General features: G+C 45.3%; 1 protein-coding gene across 6 annotated transcripts in view; it reads left to right on the forward strand.

Annotated features, from left to right (window-relative positions):
* TANC2 (tetratricopeptide repeat, ankyrin repeat and coiled-coil containing 2) overlaps positions 1-24,821 on the forward strand; it is a 363,149-nt gene extending 338,328 nt beyond the window's left edge. For 4 of the 6 annotated variants that reach the window (XM_060080801.1, XM_060080802.1, XM_060080803.1 and 1 more), the window contains 8 exons: positions 3,750-3,883; positions 5,662-5,785; positions 8,964-9,139; positions 9,436-9,568; positions 10,993-11,084; positions 12,991-13,137; positions 15,586-15,686; positions 17,281-19,728. In XM_060080801.1, coding sequence (XP_059936784.1) covers positions 3,750-3,883; positions 5,662-5,785; positions 8,964-9,139; positions 9,436-9,568; positions 10,993-11,084; positions 12,991-13,137; positions 15,586-15,686; positions 17,281-19,234 — 2,861 coding nt within the window. In that variant the 3' untranslated portion in view covers positions 19,235-19,728. Of the gene's footprint in view, positions 1-3,749; positions 3,884-5,661; positions 5,786-8,963; positions 9,140-9,435; positions 9,569-10,992; positions 11,085-12,990; positions 13,138-15,585; positions 15,687-17,280 lie in introns of all 6 variants that reach the window. The other 2 variants (XM_060080807.1, XM_060080805.1) reach the window with 2 other exon arrangements.
* The last annotated feature ends 577 nt before the right edge of the window (positions 24,822-25,398 follow it).

Raw genomic sequence — 25,398 nt, forward strand, 5'->3', positions numbered from 1 at the left:
GTTCACCAATCCCTCCTCTCCTTTGTCTTACAGCTATAGAACAGAACCAGCATTAAAAGCTTCTAGCAACTCTGCAGAGCCTGAGCCATCCATGGCCCAAAAGTAGCGAAAATTCAGAAAATAAACAAGATACCATTAATTCATGCCTTCATCATCTTTTGTCTAGATTATTGCAACTACTTCCTAGCTGATCTTCTTGCCTCTGGCCTCACCCTTTTGTGATTTATCTCCCAGACTTCAGCCAAAGTGATCTCTCTAAGCCACAGTCTGCCCATGTCACTTTCCTGCTTACCACCCTTCATTGACCACCTGTAACATTAATGTAGCATAAAAAGGGACTTCCCTGGTGGTCCAGTGGTTACGACTACACGCTCCCAATGCAGGGGGCACAGGTTCGATCCCTGGTCGGGGAACTAAGATCCCACATGCTGTGTGATGTGGCCAAAAAAAAAAACAAGGTAGCATCAGAAAGATGAGTCATGATCTCTAGCATCATCTATTGCCTGTCTTCTCCAGTAGGAGTAAACGTGCCGTTCCCCACCTCAGTGCCTTTATACGTGCTCTCCCTGTGCCTAGAATGCCTCCCTGTTGTCGTTGCCTATAAGTCTCCTATTTCTCTTTCAGCATCTGGTTTAGATTGTCATCTCTTCCTGGAGACCTTCTCAGACACTTCTTCCTCTGTGCCACCTCCAGACAACCCCCGTGGACTTATCTCTGTTGTGCTTATCACACTGTATAGTAATGTATTTGTTTGTCTGTTATCCTTATTCAACCCTGAGTTCCTTGAGAGCCGACAGTATCTGACAAATAGCTCTATAAATGTTTAACTAATTAATGTTGTTTTGGATAGCAGTGATCAGTATATGTCTTCCCCACCCACCTCCATCCCATCGGTCTTCCATGACCTGTCGGTGCTGTACACTTTCAAGGTTGAGGAGATAAAAGAACCATTTGCTTCTCTACATTCTATTTAGCATCAGCATCCCATCGAAGCTGACTTTGGCTATTTCATCAACTCTGAGCTGTATCCTGTCTGTCTCTTCAAACTCCTTAGCCGTTTCCCTTTGAAAAAGGACCATTTATTTCAGATAATCTCATCAGATGCTGACACGCTAGGGAACGAATTCTGTTACTGGTCTCTTAGGAAGAGAGATTTGGCTCCAAACTGTTAACATTTGCTCTAAGAATCAGTTTGTTGTTTTACAGAACTGGCTTTGCCTTAATCATCTCTCTTTCAAAAAGTTTTAACGGTTTTTGATAAGAACTATATAAAATCCAGCCAAAGCAACTCCTTGCTCTTGGATTTTGAAAAGTACAGACCCAATTTTCCATAGTTGTGTTGTTCTGAGATGAAGTTGGCCAGCTGTGTTAATGACCATGTCCAGATATCAGCTGGAGATTCCTGCCAAATTACATCATAACCTAAGTAACAGAGATGATACAACAAAGAAAAAGGCCGAATGGAACATTCCCTCTCATATAAACATGTTGTCCGGTGGGTTGAGATGGGCCAGCCCCCAGCAACATGACTCCAGGTTAAAGCAGACAGTATATAAGTTTAGCTTTCGGGATGGGCACTGCTTGTGAATTTTTATCTGTGTTCTGTGAACTAGCATCATTGACGAGAGGCTTGATTCTGAAATACTGTCTGTATTTTCTCCAGAGTGCTGGAAATTCTTGCGTGAAAAAGAATGTATTTGCGCGCACACACACACACACACCATGCCATACACAAGACATTGAAAGGGAGGTTTGCTGCATCCCTGCCCTCTGGTAGCTACTTTAAACTTGGGAGAGTTAGAAATTTTCCAAACCCTTTGTTTTATGTACCAACGAGATGATTCTTATGGTTCCTAACAAGTGTCTAACCCAGTCAAGTTCTTTCTTTTTCCCCAGCTTGACTGAGATATAATTGACCTACAACATTGTGTAAGTTTAATGTATACAATGTGATCATTGCCAGTCAAATTCTTAAGCTACTCTTGTGTTCTGACCTAGGAACTAAAGTTTTTTTTTTTTTTTTCCTGAACTATTAGAAATGTGAACTTGGAAAAGAGGGAAAATCACTTTGATTTAAAGAATAAGAGACAAAACTTCTCAGTCAAGTAAACAATCAAACCCATCAATACTTGTAACTTATCCATTCGGGACTTGGAAATGACCCTCACCTCAGATAGGATGAAGCCTCTGCCCTTCTGTGAGGAACAGGACGGAAATGCCTATGTTAAGAGTTCCAAAAAAAATAAAATGAAAAATACACATAAGACAAGGCCTAGATACATCTAGTTTAAGATCTTCTAAAATTGCCACATTTTCCTTCATAAGCCCTTTCTGTCCTTGAGGAAGGAAAAGATTACTTTGAAGGTTTATCTCAGTGGAAATTACAGGTAGTTTTAGTTTTGCATATGAGTCAGTTGTGGATAAATTTGGCCAAGCTCAAAGACAAAATGCCTTAATTTGCACTTAAATGAAAAAAATCACAAGTGACCATTTGATTTGAATTTCAATTGCTTCCCTGATTAGATACCAACATTTGTAAACTGAAATATTTTCTGCACCTGCCAAGTATGATCTTCCTCTGATTTGTCATTGGAGTAGGTGGCCACAATAAAGGAAGGACCTGCTGACTGCCACATCCGTTTTTCAAGTCTGTGTGGGGAAAAAGGTCTCCATACTCTTTCTTTAAAAGCATAACTCCTGCCATCTTCTAACAGTGTTTACCATCTTCCCTACCCTCATCCATTTAAAACACTGAGTATACACGTTTGAGATCCCTGGTTAAGAAACAAATACATGTTTGTTCAAATATGAACTTAGTAGAAAGTATATCGACAAATTCCTCTTACTGCTATTGAAATAGTACTCAAAGGATGAAATAAGCACTCTTAGAATCTCCACTGTATCAGAGATCATAAACAGTGGACAGTAGCACAGCAGGAAGAATGTTTATGTTTCTTCCTGCTGTGTGTCCTTTATCCTCGCTATAGCTGTTCTTTATCTGTGACTCCATTATCCTGTATTCAGAAGAACAGAGCCTTTGTCACACTTCTCTCATCTTTAAGACTATTACCTTGAACAGTTTTGACCCTCCTATGAAAATGGTCACACATGTACTAGAAACTTCTGTCCCAACTGATGAAAAAAAAAAGAATGAAAACTGGCCCAAGGCTCTTAGACTGCAATTTCTTTTTTTTTCTGTTTTTTTTTTACATTTTTTAATATATTTTTATTGTAAATACTCCCTTAAAAGCAATCCAGGAAACTGTCATTTAAGAAATCAACAAAATTAAGACTGCAATTTCTGACTGGTTTTCTGAGTTTAAGGGCCCAGGAGTAGAAATTGGCCGAAGGTGGTTCCTAGCTAACTCTAATAAAAGACCTTAGTCTGCAAAGACCCTTCTCTCTGCATTCTTACCCATGCACATACCAGTAAAAGGTTTGTAGCTGGGACAAGGTACCAAAAAAGAGAGGGATTAAAAGCAGAGAAGACAGTCTGGGTAGGAAGCATGAAACCAAATAAGTTTGGTCAAAGGTGATTTTTTCAATAAAATTATTATAATTGTCTCCATATAGGTAAGCCCTTTTATTTTTCTTTGAAAATTTCCTTCATGGCAAAAGTAGCCAAAATCATCATTCTTGGAGGTAAAGTAGCAATTACATTCATCAAACACAGGTATGCTGCCCTGCTTACCCTAGAGGGCTGGAGAAGGCAAGACCCCCTGTCCTCACTCTGTGCTCTCTGCCCTTAGCCCTGACAGCTGCAGCCGGAAGGGGCAAACTGGAGGTGTGTCGTCTACTCCTGGAACAGGGGGCAGCAGTGGCCCAGCCAAACCGCCGAGGGGCAGTGCCCTTATTCAGCACCGTTCGCCAAGGCCACTGGCAGGTAAGCAGGTAGCTACTTCCAGTGCCCCAGGCAGGGGTGAGTTCTGGGTGGGAACTTCTTTTTTTTTTTTAACATCTTTATTGGAGTATAATTGCTTTACAATGGTGTGTTAGTTTCTGCTTTATAACGAAGTGAATCAGTTATACATATACATACGTTCCCATATCGCTTCCCTCTTGCGTGTCCCTCCCTCCCACCCTCCCTATCCCACCCCTCTAGGGGGTCACAAACCACCTAGCTGATCTCCCTGTTCTATGTGGCTGCTTCCCACTAGCTATCTATTTTACGTTTGGTCGTGTATATGTGTCCATGCCACTCTCTCACTTTGTCACAGCTTACCCTTCCCCCTCCCCATATCCTCAAGTCCATGCTCTAGTAGGTCTGTGTCTTTATTCCCATCTTACCCCTAGGTTCTTCATGACCTTTTTTTTTTCCCCTTAGATTCCATATGTATGTGTTAGCATATGATATTTGTTTTTCTCTTCCTGACTTACTTCACTCTGTATGACAGACTCTAGGTCCATCCACCTCACTACAAATAACTCAATTTCACTTCCTTTTATGGCTGAGTAATATTCCATTGTATATATGTGCCACATCTTCTTTATCCATTCATCTGTTGATGGACACTTAGGTTGCTTCCTTGTCCTGGCTATTGTAAATAGAGCTGCAATGAACATTTTGGTACATGACTCTTTTTGAATTATGGTTTTCTCAGGGTATATGCCCAGTAGTGGGATTGCTGGGTCATATGGTAGTTCTATTTTCAGTTTTTGTTTTTTGTTTTTAATTGTAATTTTTTTATTGGAAAACAAATATACAACTTGGATATTTTTAGTTTTTTAAGGAACCTCCCTACTGTTCTCCATAGGCTGTATCAATTCACATTCCTGGGTGGGAACTTCTGAAGCAGAGAGCAAAAAAATCACAAAATTTGGGTTATCCAGCAATCACTGGGTTTGAAGACTTGGGCCTCTGTCATTAATATTCTGGTTAATTGAGAATACGTCATAAAATTAACATTCATACATTCTATATAATACAGATCATTCCTGATGATCTGTATCGTATAGAAGGACTAGCTACTTTTGGCCTGGTGGTGCAGTGACGTCCTTTTCACACTTCACAGCATCCCCAGGGTCTCTGGAAGGTTCAAACCTCAACAGATCCCTGCTAACCACTTACAGCAGGTGTGTCTCAGACTTGCAAAAAGAAAATGTGGTATATGTAAATTCTAGTTATGCAGTCTTTCCAGATGTTTGGGTTCTGGATAAACGCTAATTTATATATTTAGGATAGAAAAAAAAGTATATTGGTTATAATCTTTGAAAATGTTTAAGTAGGAAAAAAGTCCTAGGAGCCAAACAGTGCTAAAGAGTTATCAGAGGCTGTATTCTGTATTTACTGTATTCTGTTCAGTTGTAAATATTCACTGCAGGCAGGTTTGCCACCCCGGGAGGCCAGTAAAATGGCACTGACATAGGCGTTGGCGCTTCCATCATGGGGTGGTTTAGTCTACATCTTGGCCTTTGTTATCTTCAATTCTTTTTTACTGAGTGACTGGGTCGGACGTTTAGAGTTGAGTTCTTCTCATTTGGCTGTCCCTGAGACAGTCAGAGATCGAATCCCATGGTACTAGACCACGCAGGGGATTCTTGCAGTGGAAAGTTTCTTTAGAGGTGACTCGCGGGGAGTTATCACAGTGTGGGGGAGGGCATGCGTGTGTCTGCTCAGCAGCGCTTCCTGGCTGATTGGTCCCTGCTTCTCTGCACCTGCAGATTGTTGATCTTTTACTCACCCATGGAGCTGATGTCAACATGGCAGACAAGCAAGGCCGTACTCCCCTGATGATGGCAGCTTCCGAAGGCCACCTGGGAACTGTGGACTTTCTCCTTGCTCAAGGTCAGTCCTACAATGCCAGAGCTTGATGATCAGTGCCCATAACAACCCAAGGAACTCATGATTTCCAGGGATGGATTCCAAGAGGGGTTGAGAATGGATATTCTTAAGCCAGTTGGTTAGAAAATGAAAGTCCATCTTCTCTCTTCTCATATACAGTGGGACCCTTCTAATTCTGACATTCCCTATTTCTTTATGGTTTGAGGGGTTTTTGGTATCCTAATCAAATTTACATAATCTAAGCTCTTTAATCTCCCAACTTTGATTTTTTTTAATGTACACTCAATAAATGTTCATCTTCCAGGGATCGTATTTTGACTTTATCAATTCTTTTGTAAGCCTGCACAACTAATATTTTTCTTGTATCCTAAGGAGGCAAATGGAAGTTGAAATGATTGTTGACCGTGGGACCCTATTTGAGGAATCAGGGTATTATTACCCTCCTATTGTAATAAATTCCTTTTGACATTTACCAACATTCATATATTCCTGGTGAATGGGAAATAAGTTAAAGGAGATTGTGGTCATACTATCCAAAGCATTCCCTCCAATGGCTCCGACCTCAGTCATCTATACAGAACAGTAGTGAGTGACCGGAGAACCTCTGTAGTAGAAAAGCTCCAGTCACTGGTGACTCTGCAGTACCATCTAGTGGAGCTTGAGCATTTGCATCAAGCAGGAGGTGGTATGACTGTGACCAGCCCGTAGAAGCTCATCAGACACAGATCCCAGACATTTGTTCCCTTTACGCTGCAGGCATTCTGGTCTCCGGTCTTCCATACTGTTTCATTCTTTCACACTTAAATCAGAGACTTTCTCTCAATCAACAAATCCTACCCAAGTTTATTTAGCCTACATTATCCGCAAAACACTATGCTAGGAACTGAGTGATTTTTTAAAATAAATACACTACAATCCATGTCTTCAAAGGGTCTGTAATCTGGCAAGGAGGGGATAAAACAAAGATAAGGAACTACCTTAAAAAGCAGAGAATCCTAAGTACTCTGATGATAAAGGTATTTGAGTTAGAACAGGACAGACTTTGAAATCTGAATGGGAAAAATGTTCTATTTTCAGGGAGAGGACGTAATGTAAATGAAAGGTCAGAGAGGAGAAACAGTATACAACAGGTTTGGGAAAATATGCAAGTTGTCCAGTGACGTACATGAGGACTGTTGGGAAATAAAATTGGAAATGTATGTGGAAAGAAATTGAAAAGGAGCAGATTAAAAGAGTTTGGACTTATCTGAAGGCAGTAGGGAGCCTTTCAAGATTTTTAAAAAGGGAATCAGTGCCAGAGTTGCGCTTTAAAAAAAAAAAAGAAAAATCACTTTGGCAGTAGTGTGAATAGTAGAGTTGATGAAGGGATTATAGTGGACCTGGGGATCAATTAGGAAGCCATTGTCATTGAGTCGATGAGAGGTAATGCCGAATCCAGGTGCAGTAGCTGTTAGGATAGAACAGGAGGGCCAAGTGCAAAAAAGATTTTGGATATAAGTGTTGATTACATGCAGGTCGTAAGGATAGATGAGTTGATGGTAACTCCAAAGTTCGAAAATGGATGTTTGGGAGAACTGTGATTCTGTTAACTGCCCGGAGAAGAAAAGAGAGAAGAGGAAGATTTCAAATTGAATTTCCGGAGGAAATTGAATACCTGGGTTTTTTTCATATGTATCTCCTTTTAATTTCTTAAATTCCAGCTTCCCTTATCTTTGTAAAATCAATTTATCTGTAACATACATCCAGAACCTTCTTATCCTGCTTTTTCCACCCCTGAAGACTCTGTCCAGGAAATTTATAGATGTTGCATCTGAGAAAACTCCTTAGATTCTGTCCCATATTCAGATTCATTCCATGTTAGAGTCAATGTTTTAGTTGCAAACTACACCATTGTGAAAAGATAACCCACTGCATGGATGGCTGTCCTCAGGGTTAGAAGTATCGTACTTTCCAACCCTTCATCCTGTTACGGGAAGCCACAAAGTCTGGTTGTCTGACCTCTAGGGATACAGAGGTGATAGGCCACATATCTGCTGAGTAGCCCCAGAGCCTGGCTGTGGCAGGTCCTGAGCTTGCTCTGACATCTGAATCCTGTCTGGCTGAGGAGGCAGCCTGGAAAATGTACTGTGTGTGCAGTAAGTTGATCTCTAATTTAGTTAGTGAGCATGTCATGCCCACTGTGTGGAAAGAGTCATCTTAGGTGCTCTTCAAAACTAGCGAGGGCACGACAGGCTCTTTACCATCCAAGAGCTTGCAGTCTAGGCTGAGAACCAAACGTATATTGAATCTTAGACTAATTACAAAAACAGTATGTCAAGTGTGCTTGCTCCTCACAGGTGAAAATAGAAATGTTGAAGGGAAGAAGATGTAGAATATAAAATAGGCTAAAAGAGTGGGGATGGGGTTGTTGAAGGCTGACTAGTTTAATTAAACTCCTGTTTCCTTCCTGGCCTGGGCTCAGTCTCTTCCCATGAGTCCGTTTCCCTCCCATTCTAAGGCGGGAGAAGGTGGCCTGATACTATCATCAATGATAAACATGTTCTGAGCTCCTTATTTTATGAGAACCTCTCAAGGAGTTTATACCATTAGAAATCGAAGATTTTTGCCAAGTTCAGAAAACATGCACTTTACAAATAAGTGGGATACATTAAAAAAAGATTAATAACAGAATAAGGTGACATATGTCCAAAGCAGGTTCAAGATGAGGTAACAGTGAATGGGAGAAGCTTTTTGGAGACAGGGAGGTTTGAGATGGTTCCTAGAGAACAGGTAGAAGTGAGGTAAGTCATGGGGAGAAAAAAGGTATCCACACATGGGAGCAGCATGACCAGAAGTGAGGATACAGGAGTACTTGTGGGAGATTCTAGAGGTGGTGAGCACATCCATTTGGGGCAAAGTTGAGGATTCTCACAGAGGAATAATGAAACTTAAGGATAAACAGTAAGCTTGGGGAGAGATTATGCACAACCCAGGATAGGCTGCCCTGTCAAAGAACTGGACTCTTGTACTGACAGCTTGTGGGAGCAATTTTGTTAACAGTTTTATCAAAAGACAACTCACATACCAGAAACATAAGCTGTGCTTTGGCCGAGTGGACACCTTAAATACCATCTTTCCCTCCTGCTGTGAGTTTTCATGTTTTTCATGTTTCCTCAGCCCTGTGTTATGCCTGCTCTTGTAGGTGCCTCCATCGCACTAATGGACAAAGAAGGATTGACAGCCCTCAGCTGGGCTTGTTTGAAGGGTCATCTCTCAGTAGTACGTTCTCTGGTGGATAATGGAGCTGCCACAGACCATGCTGACAAGAATGGCCGCACCCCACTGGATCTGGCGGCTTTCTATGGTGATGCTGAGGTGGTGAGTGCCTTTAACCAAGCCTCAGGGTGGTAAGAACAGGGAAGGTTCTCTATCCACAGTGTTATCTGGGGTTGATGATTCCTGATACAGAGTTCTCAGATCTGTACTTGCTCGAGGGCGGGAACATTCAAAACACCATTAAAGACCAGGAACGTAGGTCTGGCCTGGAATACCATGACTGTCCAGCCTGGTTCAAACCAGTAGTTGAATAAAGGGCAGGCAGCAGCCAGAGGCCTGAGTGGAGCAGTGTGAGCCGTTACACCTGGGTTAACTGCGCTGCTTCATCTGTGTCCTAGGTCCAGTTCCTGGTGGATCACGGGGCCATGATCGAGCATGTTGACTACAGCGGAATGCGCCCTTTGGACAGGGCCGTGGGGTGCCGGAACACTTCTGTTGTTGTCACTCTTCTGAAGAAAGGAGCCAAGATAGGTAGGAAAAAGGAAGAAGGTGCTGGCCATCTGTGCCCAGGGGCCAGACTGGTCCGGTGGTCTGGCTGCCCTGGGTGTGTGGTGTGAGTGTATATAGTTTCCCCTCTGCCCTGGCCCAGTTATTGTCCAAGTGAACAGAAAGACTCTTGGCCCAGAGAAAGCACCATCTGAGCCATGGTCTACACTACCCTGTGTCCAAAATCGCACGGTTATCTGCCGTGCCCCGAGTAGCCTTAGCCAGGAGGCTGCTCTGACCTTAAGCACATCTCAGCGCTGATGCCTCGGTAACAGCCCCACCCTGTGAGCATCCTGGATCCCTGCACCGCCACAGCCTTCGCTTTCCCTTGCTCTGTATGTGCTTTGGACTCTGGAGTCCCTGCGGCTGCTGTCCCATCCGCTCCCCATCCCTCAGACCTGTAGACAAGGGTTGGCTGATATGCTGGCTTTTTTGCTGCCTGCCTCTCACTGCTGCTTTTTCCTTCTTTTTTTTTTTTTTTTTTTTTTTTTTGTTTTTCACCTTCATCCATTTTTTTTTCCTCTCCTACAACTTTTTGTTTTCTCCTTTCTTTGAAGGTTGTCAGACGTTACCGAGTCGCCCACGAGGTATATTTCACCGCTGTCAGCATCAGGCGTGGTCTGATGGCTTGGTCAGCTTTGCCTTCTCCTCTTTGATTTAGCCTGCATGAGTTCCCTACACCTCTAATCTTTTAATTTACTTCACCTTAAAAGAAGATTTTTTTTTAATGACTGTTGTAGAGAATAACTTGAACTTTTGATAACTAACCCTGAAAAGCTTAGTTGGTAAATAATTCAGGCATCCGTAAACTAATCGAGTTAACCTTTTCTTTCTCTTTGTGGGTAAAGTGGTCCTCAGTCATGTTGGCTTGTTTCACATTGGAACCGTGCTCCTGGTTCAGCATGAATCCCAGGAGTCCTATTCAGTACTTACCAATTACGGGAGCCTTTAGAGTCTTTCATGGTTTCCCTTCTGCAAAGAACGTATTTAAAAATTGAGACTAAACAGCTGGGGGTTTTGAGTCCCAGATTCTAAAATAAATTACCCTTTTGGGATTTTTAAAATCTTATGGTGACATTTAATGTAAACCCTTTCTCCCAATTTCCTTATTTAAAATAACTCCAAACTAAGCCATCGCCTGCCCAAATGCAACACGCAGGCTTTGCTGCCCTCCAATGGTGCAAACTCAGACAGTTCAAACATTCTTATTTTAAGGTGAATACAAATCCAACACAGCTTCTTGGCAGTGGGAGTTACTAAGACACTCCCAGTTCTAAAAGTTGAGGCCATTGTTGTGGAGCAAGTTGTTCTCTCAGCAGAAATTCCCCAAGGGTGTTTTTTTCACCTAGCTTCCTACCACCCTTACATTGTATGAGTTTTTTACCCATCATGCATCCTGTACACTACAGGTCCAGCCACATGGGCGATGGCCACCTCCAAACCAGACATCATGATCATCCTGCTGAGCAAGCTGATGGAAGAGGGAGACATGTTTTATAAGGTGAGGGGAGGAAGGAACCATGTCCTCCAGACAGCCGCTGACTGTTCTCTACTTGTAGAATCTCCCAAAGTCTCGGCAGGTCTCACCCTTGGCTCTAGAGGCAATGCCATCCCTCAGTGGTGGGCTCATAAGCTGAGGATCCCAGGATTTTGCTTTCTCAACAAGAGAGCAAGAGTAGCCTGCACATGCCTGCAGCTGATGAACCTAAAGACCTAGTTTTACCTGGTCACTAATAGGCAGATACGTAGATTCTACATGGAATCTGTTCATTGGAGCCTGGAAACCATGGGACAAGTAAAAGAAACGTTATATAGTGCAGATATTTTCAGTCTGTGAGAAAGAGGCATCAGTGTTAGCTTTTATATTTAATATATATGTAGACTTAAAAATCTGTAGTAATAATAGCTTATCAGCATCCCTGAGGAAGAAAAGGAAACCAAGACAAATAGCAATTACAAGATTTACTTGAAGTCATTCACTGAATGACAACAAAAAAGGTATGAAGTCTTCTTGTACTCACAGTTCAAGCTGAAGGCTCCATACCCTAACACACACAAACTCCCATGGGCTGCAGGAAGTCCCTTAAGAACTTTCCATGTCAGAGTTATCTTATTGTGTTAAGATGAGCTGAATCTTCTTCTCCTAAAGTAAATACAAATCCAGCCCAGCTTTTGGCAGCGGGTGTCACTGAGACGTGCCCAGGCCCAAAGGTGAGGAAATGATTGTGATGCACGTTACTTCCGCCTTGTGTAAGGAGTATTCAGAGCTCCTGGGAGTAGAGTTGTACTTCCCGAAGACCCTTTGAGTGAGAGTTATTGTAATCTAGGACTCTTAGGCTCCTAGGAAACTTGAGTTCTGACCCAACCATGATTTTACATGACTTCAAAGAAGGGCCTCTCAGGGTGCCATGTTTATGGACTGGAGAGTGGCATTGCTGTCAAGAATCTCAGCCCTGTTCACGACATAACTTCTGGCACCCTAAGACAAGGAGCCCTACCTCCTAAACAGGCAGAGCTACTGCTGCTTCTACCCAGAATTCTGCCTTGGAAGACTCCCAAGTCTATCCTCAGTGAAAGGGTCTAAAGAGAAAATAAAAGATCAGGATCCCTGGTTGGAGTTGCAACTATACAGACGGAATGGAGTGGATAAAGGGCAGCTAACAGAGTGTGAGATGCCTCCTGCATCATTCTGGGCTCAGCTTATAGATTTTCAGATGCAAAATGTAAGAAAAGTTCAAGGCCCCTGTGACCAGGTCCCTAGGTGGGTCATAGATTTACCTCATCTTGGAAAATCCCTCTGACATAGTCAGATGGAATCACAAATTCTAAATTTCACTTCTCTACCACCACCCTACCCCATGCCTTTTCGAAAAACGGGGGAAGACTCATTGATATTCTTTTATGCCATGAGATTAGGGGAGCAACAGCTAGACTGCTGTAGCTCCCACATCCTTTGTGAGGAAGAGAATGGCCTCTTGTAGAGGACTGGCAAGGTGGAACAAAAAGAATTTTCAGATCAGACAAATGTAAAGAAGTAGTAATAACTTTGGAGTGATTGGGACTGGGAAATGCTATGTGTCCTAGGGAGATCAGGTGGAGAAAAACCTCCTTTGAAATGAACAAGGTCAGTTCCTTGGGAGTCCAGTTGGGAAGCTGGGGTCCCAGGCCTTTCATACGCCAAGACTTTGTTTCTCTGGCTTGTATCTTGGGAATCCCCTTCGTCATCCCTTGCCTGCCAGGTGAGCTTCCAGTAGAAAAGACTGGACCCTTCTGCTGTCACCGTCAGGGCTGGTGTTGGGAGGGCTAACCCTTAGTAGTAACTGCGGAGAGAGGAAGGGAGTGGGGGCAAACCTCCTCAGCTGCTCAGCAAACCAACAGTGTGTTTTGCTATCTTGTGCTCCCACTAGAAAGGAAAAGTAAAGGAAGCTGCCCAGCGCTACCAGTACGCTCTGAAGAAATTCCCTAGAGAAGGGTTTGGTGAGGACTTGAAAACCTTCCGGGAGCTAAAAGTGTCTCTCCTCCTCAACCTCTCTCGATGTCGCAGGAAAATGAACGTAAGTCCCTCTCATCCCAGCTCCTTTCTGCAGTCCTGGAAGTTGACAGTCCATGTCACGCACTGGCTTTTACCAGGCCCCTGAAATCCTTGTCTGCCCCATTTGGAACTTGGTTGTCCTTCACAGAGCACTGACATTTGCAATTTGAAAGAAATCAAGTCTAAGTACAATCCGTACCTCAAACTATAAAAAAGTTAATCCTGTGAGCACTTTGTAGCTTTCTGAATTTTCCTAATTCCTGCTGAAAGTGATTGGAATGCCATCATCATCCTGCCCTGCCCCCAAGTCAATTTTCTGGTCTTTGGGAAAATGTGAGAGCAGTGGTCACTGGAATTCCAGCTGCAATTAGATACAAATTTTAGTCATTCCCTTCCTTACTGGTAGACCCCCTTAGTCATTTAAGGAAGGGCTGGAAAGAGGGCCCAGGACCATGAACTTCAAGGTTTAATTTCTAAGGCTAATCTTCAACTTTTCACTTCTTTCTTCATCCTTTTATTCTAACATAACACGTCCCTTCTTGTCACAGAGGGAGTCTTAGAACTCCTCCTGGTCCTTTATTATCCCCTAAATAGTCCTTGGTCCTTCTTGCCTGCCTCGCAGATACAGCCTCTGATGCCCTCAGGCACTGCTCCCTTGCCCTGCAGACACTCCTGGGCCAAGAACCCTCTCTCAGATCCTGGGAATAGCCAGGATCATGTCAGGAATCTCTGACATCCACTAGCCTGAGGTCTCATGGTTCCTCAGGAGATAAAAATAATCCAAGCCAAACAGGAATGTTTGAATAAAGGGATAGAGAACTCAGGTGTACAGAAGTGAGCTTTCAGCCTCAGTAGCAACAGATCTGCTGTCGGTTCTGGAAAAGTGACCTTTATATCATCCATCTTTAGATGGTAGTGAAAAGAGCACCCTGATAAATAGACATGGGCATCTCAGAGGGCACAGTGATGCCCTGAGAGGCGGAGTTTTCCCAGGTGCTGAGGAGAGTGGGGACGTGGGAGAGGTTCTCGGGGAAAGGCAGTGAGGTTCTTATGTGAAACAGAAGAAACAGCAGCAAGGGTCTCCTCCAGCTCCAGTTAGTAAGAGTTAGACAAAGCTCCGAAGCTGCTGCCAACCTGCTGGCTGCCTTTTTGCCTCACAAATAGTCTGCTTCTTAAAAATACTCTGTAATCTTCCCAGAAATAATGATTGTCCCAAAAGAAAAAATTAAGGGGAAAGGTTGAAACAGCAGAGCTGGAAGCCGATGCTATAAAATAGAACACTTCCTCTGCAGCTCCACGTTGGGTCAGAAACAGTTAATCACCTCCCAGGACCACCTGAAGTCTGTCATCCTATGTAGAAAGTTGCGCATTAATTTTTTTTCTTTCTTTTTTTTTTTTTTCAACTTTACCTCCACCCCAGGGCCTTTGTTCTGCCTTAGGACTCACAAGTTTAACCAGAGGCTAGTGTGCTGTACTATGGCTTTGATAGTAAAAGAGGAGAAAACCTTTCCCTTTAGTTTAGTAGGTAAGGGTGTCTTGAAGACTATGGCTTCGTTCCCCTGGTTCCTGTTCCCAGGGCTTCTCAGAATGAGGACAGATGGGACCGTGTTCCTCCAGGGAGCCTCAGTGATTAAGAGATGAGGTGACGGCATGGGCCCCAGTGACAGCCAGTCTTCTCTCTTGTTTCACTCTTATTATTTAAATTATAAATGCTTCCTTAGTAAGGAACAAGTTAAGAGAAGGAGCAGGCCAGAGAAGCCTCTATGAAACAGAATGGAAACTACCGTTCATTGAGCATCTCCTGTGCGCCAGGGACTGTGTATGGAGCTTTCAAATGCTTTATTGCTCTTAATCCTACCTGGGAGGTCCGTATGGATAAGAAAACACACAACACACCCTGAGGGCTTGCAAAGCAGAGCAGAGAATTGAACGCAAGCCTGTCTGACATCCCTCCTCCATCAAGTCTCCATAGCCAGTCATTTCTTTGTTACACAAATCCCATCTTCCTAGACTTATTTCTCATCCCTTTAAAGCCAAGGAATAGTGGGTGCGGCAGGAAGGTGGGGGGTAGGACGAGGGTACACATGAGGCGTTGACATGTGTGTTTGCCTCATATAACGCGTGTGCAGCAAGCGTTCGGGTTTCCACCTTCAAGAGCTTCAGTGGGTTGACGTTTGGCTTCTGGACCAGAAAGAGCTATCTTACAAAGGCAGAAAGAGGACAAATTAAAAACATTTTCCTACTTTTGGGCAGATGAGTTCCTGTGAGCCATCGCAGGGCCACACAGGGCAAAAGGCAGAAGGAACTTTCAGTCTGGGCCACGTGGCTAGAGCCATGCCAGGCATGTCAAGCATCCCAGGTGTTCCGTCCATGAATGTCAAAGAAATGTACATATAATCTGTTTTATTCCCAAGCTGTCTATTTTTCATATCTCTTCAATGACTCATTTGCACACCTATTGTAATGACAGGATTTTGGAATGGCGGAGGAATTTGCTACTAAGGCCCTGGAGCTGAAACCGAAATCTTATGAAGCTTACTATGCAAGAGCAAGGGCAAAACGCAGCAGCAGGTGAGGAGAGAGAGAGAGAGGGTGAGAAGCAAGAGCTCTCCTTTCTGAAAATCGGGCCAAGGCAACGTAGACCATCCTGGGGCATATCGGACAGACCCATCTGTCTGTCCCTGAGGACTCGCAGGACCGAGCTCTGGGGATGGCTCCCATCACACAGAACGCATCGTACAGCTGGCAACTCTTTGGGGCTGTGGAGACCTAGAGCATTTTCCTTTGGGAGAAAACTACCTTTTTCATTGTTGGAGAATGGCACCTTCTTCCAAGAAGCCTCTGCCATATCTCCGTCGCTTTTGAACCCCCAAAGCAGATAGCGTAGAGACGCTGGTGGCTTAAGGAGAGGTCACTTGAGCGAAATGTCCTCCCAGCCCTTTTAGAGGGGAAAGTAGGATGGGTCATGTATCACAGGCTCCTCTTTCTTTTCTGACAGGCATTTGGGAGATTTTCCCTGGATCATTTAGTCTTCCTCCTGGGGCTCTCCTCAAGTCTGGTGGCATCAAGCCTCCTTCTCACATACCCACCCCTCCCAGCACCACACCGCACATGCATGGAGACAGGAGGTCCTGCTGCCAGGACTGAGAGGGCCCAAGGGAAACCCCATCTCTCATGCCCCATCTGCTGTGGTCTGGCCAGTGGGCAGGACAGGCTCCAGAAAGATCTAGAAACTGCCATCAGTGATCTTTAGGTAACTTGTCACTGTCCTTACTGCCTCCTGCCCGGCGCCCTGCCCTTCTCCCCGGCTCTGCCTGTAAAAGAACTGCTTCAGGTTCACAGCTATGACCAGGGGGCATGTGGTCCTGAAAATCAAACCCAGGTTAAGTCTAGTGATGATGGTGGCAGTGATCTTAGTCTTAATTAGCTGGGGCAACAGAGTTCTTACAGAAGCTTGACTGTCAAATTCTCTTTCCCCTTGGATTATTCCTTCCCCACAAGGCCAATTTGCCCCTTTTCTGGGCAAGGTGAATAGAGAGGATGGGAGTATCTCTGACTGTTTGTGTCCTTATTTGTAGATCAGAAGCTGAGTTTTCTAGTCAGCAAGCCTAATACCTGCCCAGCTTTGATGCAGCAGAATGGAGGAGCCACAGTGCTGTGGGGCGAGGGGTAGAGAGGGCAGAGGACAGGGTTCTTGCCTAGGATGGAACAGGCCTGAAAATTGGAGCTAAAATATAAAGAAAAAATTCTGCTGGATCAGCAAGATTTTAACTATTGTAGTTACTGTTTTGTTCCTAAGCTAATTGACAGTGACCCTGTAAATGACAACCCCACCCAACCCTCATACTACCTGGTGTGCATTTGGACACTGAGAGACACTTCCTGAAGGGCCTGGCTGGACTGACAAAATGGGGACATTTCTCCACTGATCCCAGAGAGGCCAGAGGGAAGATGGAGGCTGAACTGGCTAGGGAATCATTCTGGACTCTTCTGGAATGACAGCCTACCTACTTCCTTCCTTACAAATCAGACGAAACCAAAGCCCCCCCCCCAGATGCCCCCAGACGCTAACAGTTCTCTGAAACAGTGACCGTGTTCTCAGCTCTTGGTGGTTCCTGTCGATTCAGAATAACTCCAGTTCCTGTGTTTACATTTTGTCAAGCAGACAGTTTGCAGCAGCCTTAGAGGACCTGAACGAGGCCATCAAGCTGTGTCCAAACAACCGTGAGATCCAGAGACTTCTGCTGCGGGTGGAGGAAGAGTGTCGACAGATGCAGCAACAGCCGCCGGCGGCACAGCCGCAGCCTCAGCAGCAGTTACCGGAAGAAACAGAACCCGAACCCCGGCATGAAGATACCTACTCCGTGCAGGACATACTCGAGGAGGAGTTCTTGGAACAGGATGTTGAGGATGTGTCCATCGGCCTCCAGACGGAGGCTCGGCCCAGCCAGGGGCTCCCGATAATCCAGAGCCCGCCCTCCTCCCCGGCCCACCGTGACGCGGCCTACATCTCCAGCTCGCCTCTTGGCTCTCATCAGGTTTTTGACTTCCGGTCCAGTAGTTCTGTAGGTTCTCCCACTAGGCAGAGCTATCAGTCCACCTCACCTGCTCTTTCTCCGACTCACCAGAACTCACATTACAGGCCTAGCCCCCCGCATACTTCCCCAGCTCATCAGGGAGGATCTTACCGCTTCAGCCCCCCTCCTGTGGGAGGGCAGGGCAAGGAATACCCGAGCCCTCCCCCGTCCCCTCTCCGCAGAGGCCCTCAGTATCGGGCCAGCCCTCCGGCGGAAAGCATGAGCGTCTATAGATCCCAGTCAGGCTCCCCCGTGCGCTATCAGCAAGAAACAAATGTTAGTCAGCTTCCTGGCAGACCGAAATCTCCATTATCCAAGATGGCCCAGCGGCCCTACCAGATGCCCCAGCTTCCTGTGGCAGTGCCCCAGCAAGGGCTCAGGCTCCAGCCGGCCAAAGCCCAGATTGTGAGAAGCAACCAGCCCAGCTCAGCAGTTCATTCGAGCACCGTCATCTCCACAGGGGCCTATGGCCAAGTGGCCCATTCAATGGCTGGTAAATACCAGTCTTCACAAGGAGACATAGGAGTAAGTCAGAGCCGGTTGGTTTATCAAGGGTCAATCGGGGGGATTGTAGGGGATGGGAGACCCGTGCAGCATGTGCAGGCCAGCCTGAGTGCAGGCGCCATCTGTCAGCATGGAGGGTTGACCAAAGAAGACCTTCCCCAGCGACCTTCCTCCGCCTATCGAGGTGGCATGAGATACAGCCAGACACCACAGATTGGGCGTAGCCAGTCCGCATCCTATTACCCAGTCTGTCACTCAAAGCTAGATCTGGAGCGTTCCTCCAGCCAGCTAGGTTCCCCCGACGTGTCACATTTAATCAGAAGACCTATTAGCATCAACCCTAATGAAATCAAACCCCACCCACCGACTCCCAGGCCACTGCTGCACTCCCAAAGCGTAGGCCTCCGTTTCTCTCCATCTAGCAACAGTATCTCATCCGCCTCCAACCTAACCCCTACCTTCCGGCCGTCTTCCTCGATTCAGCAAATGGAGATCCCACTGAAGCCGGCATATGATAGGTCATGTGACGAGCTGTCTCCAGTGTCTCCCACTCAGGGAGGTTACCCTAGTGAGCCTACCCGATCCAGGACCACACCATTCATGGGGATCATAGATAAAACAGCCCGGACTCAACAGTACCCCCACCTTCACCAGCAGAATCGGACCTGGGCAGTGTCATCGGTGGATACCGTTCTCAGTCCTACATCTCCAGGCAACCTGCCTCAGCCCGAGTCCTTCAGCCCACCGTCATCCATCAGCAACATTGCCTTTTATAACAAAACCAACAATGCACAGAACGGCCATTTGCTGGAGGACGATTACTACAGCCCCCATGGGATGCTGGCCAACGGGTCGCGCGGAGACCTGCTGGAGAGAGTTAGCCAGGCGTCCTCGTACCCCGACGTGAAGGTGGCTCGGACCCTCCCTGTGGCTCAGGCGTACCAGGACAACCTGCATAGGCAGCTGTCCCGGGACTCTCGACATGGGCAGACGTCCCCTATCAAACCAAAGAGACCATTTGTGGAGTCTAATGTTTAAAAGACGTGTGTTGGAGTGAGACCCCTATGTGTTCACTGCACATTTTCAGGCTTGGTTTCCACATTCGAGGTAGTTCTCTGGCTTAATTTCTCATGTAGTTTCCGCGTGGTGTTCAGAGGTGGCAGCCCACATGCCGAAATCCTTTGCATGCAGCCAACTGGGAAGCTGGCCTCCGGGGAGCCAGGACTTGGGTTTCTTTTGTCTGTACCCTAGCCACACGCTCTCTCCCTCTCTTCAGATGCCAACGAGGAGATTGTTGTGCCGTGTGCTTTAACCCAGGGAGATCAGACACACTGGTCAGCTTTCTTCCAGGAGACAATCGCTTTCACTGATGTTCTTGTTGTGTAAAATGTCTTTCTCCTTTTTTACAAAAATAAGATGTTCTTGTTCATTTTCTCCTAGGAACTTTAGAAAGAGTGTGATGCCCCTTTGCCTTTGCATTCGTATCCAGTGTTATCCAAATAGCCCCAGTGCATTCTTGTGCCATGGTCTCCTCCCCTGGACCGCCAGCTCCCTGCAGCCATCCGGTCTAGAATGTTCATTTAGATTATCGCTGGTCTTCCTATGGGGGTAAAGGATCAAGGAGAAAGAGAAGAAATAAGAAAGCACCGATACAGTTATTTGACGGTCACTACATGGATTTCCCAAGAGGCATTTTAGGAACATTGAGAAAACCAGCTGTTTAAATATTTCAGTCAGCCGAGGAAATTGGATGAGAATCATGCATACTTTTAAATAATTCACTGAGTTATTCTTTACGTTTTTAGCCAAATTAACCATTAAAAGCTACCCATTTTCCATGGGTGGGGGAGAGAATAAATACATAGAGAAAGACTGTTCTGGATTCTCAGTGAAGGGCTGTAGAAAATCTGTCTTGGAGAAATCTACTTTTTGGGTCCTGATACGTCGCTGAGCATCGTATCCCTCAAAAAGCATACTCTTCCCTGAGGTTGACTGGTGTAGTAATCCTGTTAAGTTGGATCTTTGCCTAGAGCCAGATTTTGTTCTACTGGCCCTCTTTTTTTTTTTTTTTTTTAACCCAGATGTTATAGTGAAGAATTGGTTTTTGGGGAAGGAAGTTGAATTCTCTGGGGACGGTAAGACTTATTCCCAGAGCTTGCACCCAGGGCCATTGCATTCCATGGCAAATGTTGTCCATTTCAAGATCTATTGTTTCATTATCTATTATTACAGGAATTGTTTACTCTTTTCTTTTTCTAGGTAGGAGTGTTTGGGGATTGATATTTAAAAGCCAGGCACAGCAAAGTGTTACAGGGTGAAGAAAGACCCCTTTCAGCCCTGGGTAGGAGCACATAAGGTAGACAGCAAGTCTTCTGATCCAGTCACCCTCCAGACATCTCCTGTGTCTGGTGGTCCTTTGCTAACCGGTCCTTTGAGTGACTGAGGCCAGCATGAGATGGACGGCAAGAACACTGAAATCAAAGCCTTAGCACAGGCCTGGTAGCGACTGCACATCAGCTCTTAAAATTAACAAACTAAACAAAAGAGAATTCGGTCACTGTTACCAGGAATCATTCTGCTCTTGTTAGTAAAGGGCTACAGGAAGGGAGGTTTCCTGAATAAAAATCCAGATGTGACCAGACCTGTCTGTAATAGTAAGTGTCCTCTGAAAGAACCGTTAAGACATGGGGAGCATGAAGCTGAAATCAGAAACACTTCTTTACTAACTTAGATTCTGCCAAATAGATGAACCCCTGCACCCCCAAGCCTGGAACAGGCCAGGATGTGTGTCCTGTGCTAGAAGTAAACAGCAAGGCTAACCCAAGACCCAGCCTCTGTCCACTCTCTCTGATGCTTAAGGACTGTCTCCCACTCACCTAGCCCAGGGTGGACATCAGTGTCTCTTCTCTCTCTCTCATCAAGAAGGTGAAATGTACAGCTATAGCATCAGCCTACAGCCAGGAGCCCAGCAGCCTCTCAGCTTTTTTTGTCCAGGTCTCAGCCGTGTTGGGCTCTTTGCATCTTACCTTTTTAAACTACTACTCACTGAGGAGCTGCTGCTACATTTTGAAAATTTCTCAGTGTTTATTAGAAAAGTGCCCCTTGTTTATTTGGAACACCACACATACCACCTGCACTCACCTGAGTGGGCGAGCAGGTGCTGTAGTTTTACAAATACACCACTGATGCCACTTCTCCCGAGCGTGTCTCTTAGAATTTTCTAGGACAGACAGATTTAGGGTCCATGCCTTACTGGCCAAAACACTAAACTGTCAACAGTCAAGATGCAATTCTTTTTTAGCCATTGTAAGAGGGAGTGAATATCACTACTGGGCGCCGGTTGTTTTTGACTAAAAATTGCCAACTGGACCTTATTGGAGCAGGAGACAAAGTTTTTCCTTGTAAGCAGACTGCCTGTGCCGTTTTGCTACTTGACTGCCACAGGATGATCTCAGTGCTGTACCTTAGAGGTGCCTCCTCCCCAAGCAGCACTTGCTGAATCAATGTCTGGCTTCAGGTGGGGGGGAAGTTTTTCACATGAAACCGGTAAGTTCCACTCAGCCGATTCACATCACCCTGAAATGGAGATGGTGGTGACAGACTTCAGCTTACAGGTTTCTCACCAAATCCTACCTTCCGTTCACCCAGAATTCTTGCACTAATGGGTTTCCATCACATCATGTCTTTAAATGGGTGCACTTTATTGTTTGTAACTCTGATAAATACTGGATATTTAAGTGTGAGTAATGTCTTCATTAGAAAATAGCAAAACCGCCCTTGTCTTTTAGTGTATTTTTCAAGGGGAAAAAAAAAAAAAAAGGAAAGAAAGCAAGCAGTGGATCACAACATTTATAGCACAAGAAATAACTGTTGTATATAAGCATCAAAAAGATTAAGAGTTTTTAAATACAAAAAAGTATTTGCAGTGATTTTAAAGTGCTTTTCCAGCAATTTTCTTAGGGACTCCTGAGACATGGTTACTTTATTTACTGGATCAGTAAGGCACACAATTAACAATTAAAAATTAATGTTTATTTACAAAGTAAAGGGAAAACCTGTGTAACATGAGAATTTGGCATGGACAAAATGGAGACCATTTTGTATCTGCTGTTGTATCTTGTCCGGGTTGCAGACGTGCGCTATTAAAAGTCCCAAGTTAATAGAGCACAAACCCTTCTTGTTCCTCCCCCATGTGCCCTTCTTTCTAGATGTGTTTAACTTAAACTCGAAGGCTCAGGAAAATTCCACTAATTAGAATCATGTACAGTACCCCAGGTCGTTGTCCAGAGATAACAAGTTTGCTAATTTAGTTAAGCCTGGATTATTGTAAACAGAACAGCTTAGAGAAAGGTATTCTCGGTCCTTATATTGTATAGTAGTTTATGAACCCCCTCTCTAAATATTGGTATTTTTATATTCCAGAGATGTACCCAACAGAAAAATTAATCAGTATCTAATTTAATATCCGTAAGTATTTTCCTTAGATTTTAGTCATAAGACAGTGGGTTTTTGTGGATGTCACCTTGCTTCACCATACTTTACCACTAGGTGTCACTGTGGCTCTGCACCAGGCTTGTCTGGTAGCAAAGAATGGCAGCATCTCTGGAGGAGCGACATCCAGGCCAACAGACAGGCCCACAGGCTCAAGAGAGTTCGAGAAGGAGGGAACAAAGGCCTGGAAAGGGGTCTTCACACATCTGTGCCAGATGTGGCGAGATAAGCTCTTTGAACACTACCTGCTTTGGACCTTCAGCCAGGCAGAGGTTGGGGGAAGGCTGGCCAGAGCTCCCTTTCTCTGGTGGATGAGTGGGTATGGAGAAGACCCATTTCTTCCCCACGAGCATCCCTCTCAGTTCCTCTCGGCCTCCAACTTTTATAACTCCAGAGGTGTCACGGTTGGATGGTTTGATTCAAAGATAGTTATTTTTCTCCTGCAGAATTGCCTTGGACAAAACCAGTTGCTTGCTGAATCTTTGCCACAAAATGGAACAGGCTCCCCAGGGGGCAGGATGTACCCACCCCATCCCAGCCTCGCCCGGCCTGCCTGTCTGTCCCGGGGCTGCCCCCTTCTCGAGAAGCTACCCTGCAGAGGCAGCCTGCAGCTGCTCCCACACCAGGCCTGTGCCGCCCGGTTGCGTGTGCACCGGGGGTGTGTGGCTTTCTCTCCTTCTCCTCTAGGAATTCCAGACTGACCAGCTACCATGACTGACAACAGTGAACAAAGGGCTTAGGGGTAGGAGCTACCTACAAAGACGTGTCATGGAAACCTTCACCATGCAATGCCTTGAACTCAGCTCTGGCTGCTCCCAAGAAGAGGTGGCTGGCTGGGGGCCTGGACACAAGCACAATGGGGCTGGTGGAGCCACTGTGCAGAGCTACTTGAATAATCACTGGGTCTTCATCAACTTTTATAACACAGACCACTCAAGGGCTGAAGTGTTGGTAACCTGCATTTCGGTGTCCAATGCCTCACAGCAGCTGAACCACCCTGAGATGCTTGTGGCCAGCTGATGGCCACAGTCAGAGCTTTGAAAGTCAGTACCAAATGAATGCGTAATTGGACACCAAAAATCAAGTGTTACTTTCATGTTTCCTCACCCGTATCCTCTCATTTCTTCCTGCTGACTCTGTGATATCTCCACTAAGCCGACCTGTCAGGTTTTAGCTGGATGCATATAGGTGCAGGCCGGCATCACTCTCGTTTTTGCCACCTAGTCTGTGGAAAGGAAGGAGCTTAGCGGGCTGTGTTGTAGCACTTGCTGGCTGGATTTTTCTTTTGCCGAATCGCTAACCAGAACACCTGGTTAGGGGGACTCAACTCAATCCCTTTGGTCCTCAGGACCAGACAGAGAGTCAATTCTGGAAAATTCAGTACTTGAATGTACCTGCCTTATTGTGAACCAACTTACTGGAAAAAAGTTAGAAATGCTGGCTCCAGATCTCTACTTCATTCACAGGTTTTTTTGGAAGTTCTGTAAGTTACACTTCCTGTTCTGGTTTGGTTTTGTTTCTGTTTTTTTTTTTTTTTTTTCCTCTTTGGCTGATTCCTTCTGAGTGGGGCCAGTTCCTCGCCAGGCTCAGGGCAGGTGCCGTTCTCAGGCATGGCCTTTCCATCCAGCATAGCATCTTTGTCTCTGTTCTGTCTCCTCCAAATCCAAGATGATTTTAATTAGTACAGACATGTACAGTCTACAATTAAAGAGTGATTTGTACTAATATGATTTTGATTCTTCCTCCTCTTTGCTGTCCTTTCAAGACACTTGCTGGAAAAAGCTTTAATGCACTTAGTTTTCCTTTAGGTTTTCTATAACTCAGATGTAAAGGACTTTCTCTGTACAGTATATTATCCAATGCATGTTTGTTCTCTATCCTGATATATTGAACACCACACAGTTGTGAACTCGTGCAGTGGGGATGTCCCACACCCAACAGAGGCATCTAGGCCCCTGTGTATAAGGAAAGACGTTTTCCTTTGCTGTACTTGCTTGAGCAGTTTTATTGTCTGTACATGTGAGCTGTGTGAGATAGATGTGAAAAGTTAAATGAATGCAGTTTCCTGCCCATGTATACAGATCGCCATCTGTACAATGAACTGTATGTATGAAAGCAAATGTACTTATTTATAAATGGGTAACACTTGGAAAAACATGGCGTTGTGGTGCACTCTCCTTTCATTACAGTACTCTCAGGGGAGCTGACTTGCGCTCAGCTTCACTGAAGCCTGCAGTGTGTGAGGAAGCCTCCCCCAAGAACAACTGGCAGAGGCCAAATTCCTAATGATTTGGCAGGTCTCTTAAGGGATATTTAGAGTCACCCCTTCGGGCTCTGGTTCATCAGAGAAGTTACTGAGCACCTCTCTCGGGAGTTGGACACTGCGGTGGGCACACAAGAACCATGCACAAGACAGTCCTGAGCGCCCATCAGCCAAGGCTCACTGCATTCGTTGAGAAAGGGAGGCTTTTTCTTCCATGGAAGAGTCTTTCTCCAGCCATGCCAAGGGAACCCTGAGTTCCTCTCCTTTGATTTTATTTTATTTTATTTATTTATTTATTTTTTTGCGGTATGCGGGCCTCTCACTGTTGTGGCCTCTCCCGTTGCGGAGCACAGGCTCCGGACGCGCAGGCTCAGCGGCCATGGCTCACGGGCCCAGCTGCTCCGCGGCATATGGGATCCTCCCGGACCGGGGCACGAACCCGTATCCC

This window comes from Mesoplodon densirostris, chromosome 18 (assembly GCF_025265405.1).
Source record: "Mesoplodon densirostris isolate mMesDen1 chromosome 18, mMesDen1 primary haplotype, whole genome shotgun sequence".
Lineage (NCBI taxonomy): Eukaryota > Metazoa > Chordata > Mammalia > Artiodactyla > Ziphiidae > Mesoplodon > Mesoplodon densirostris.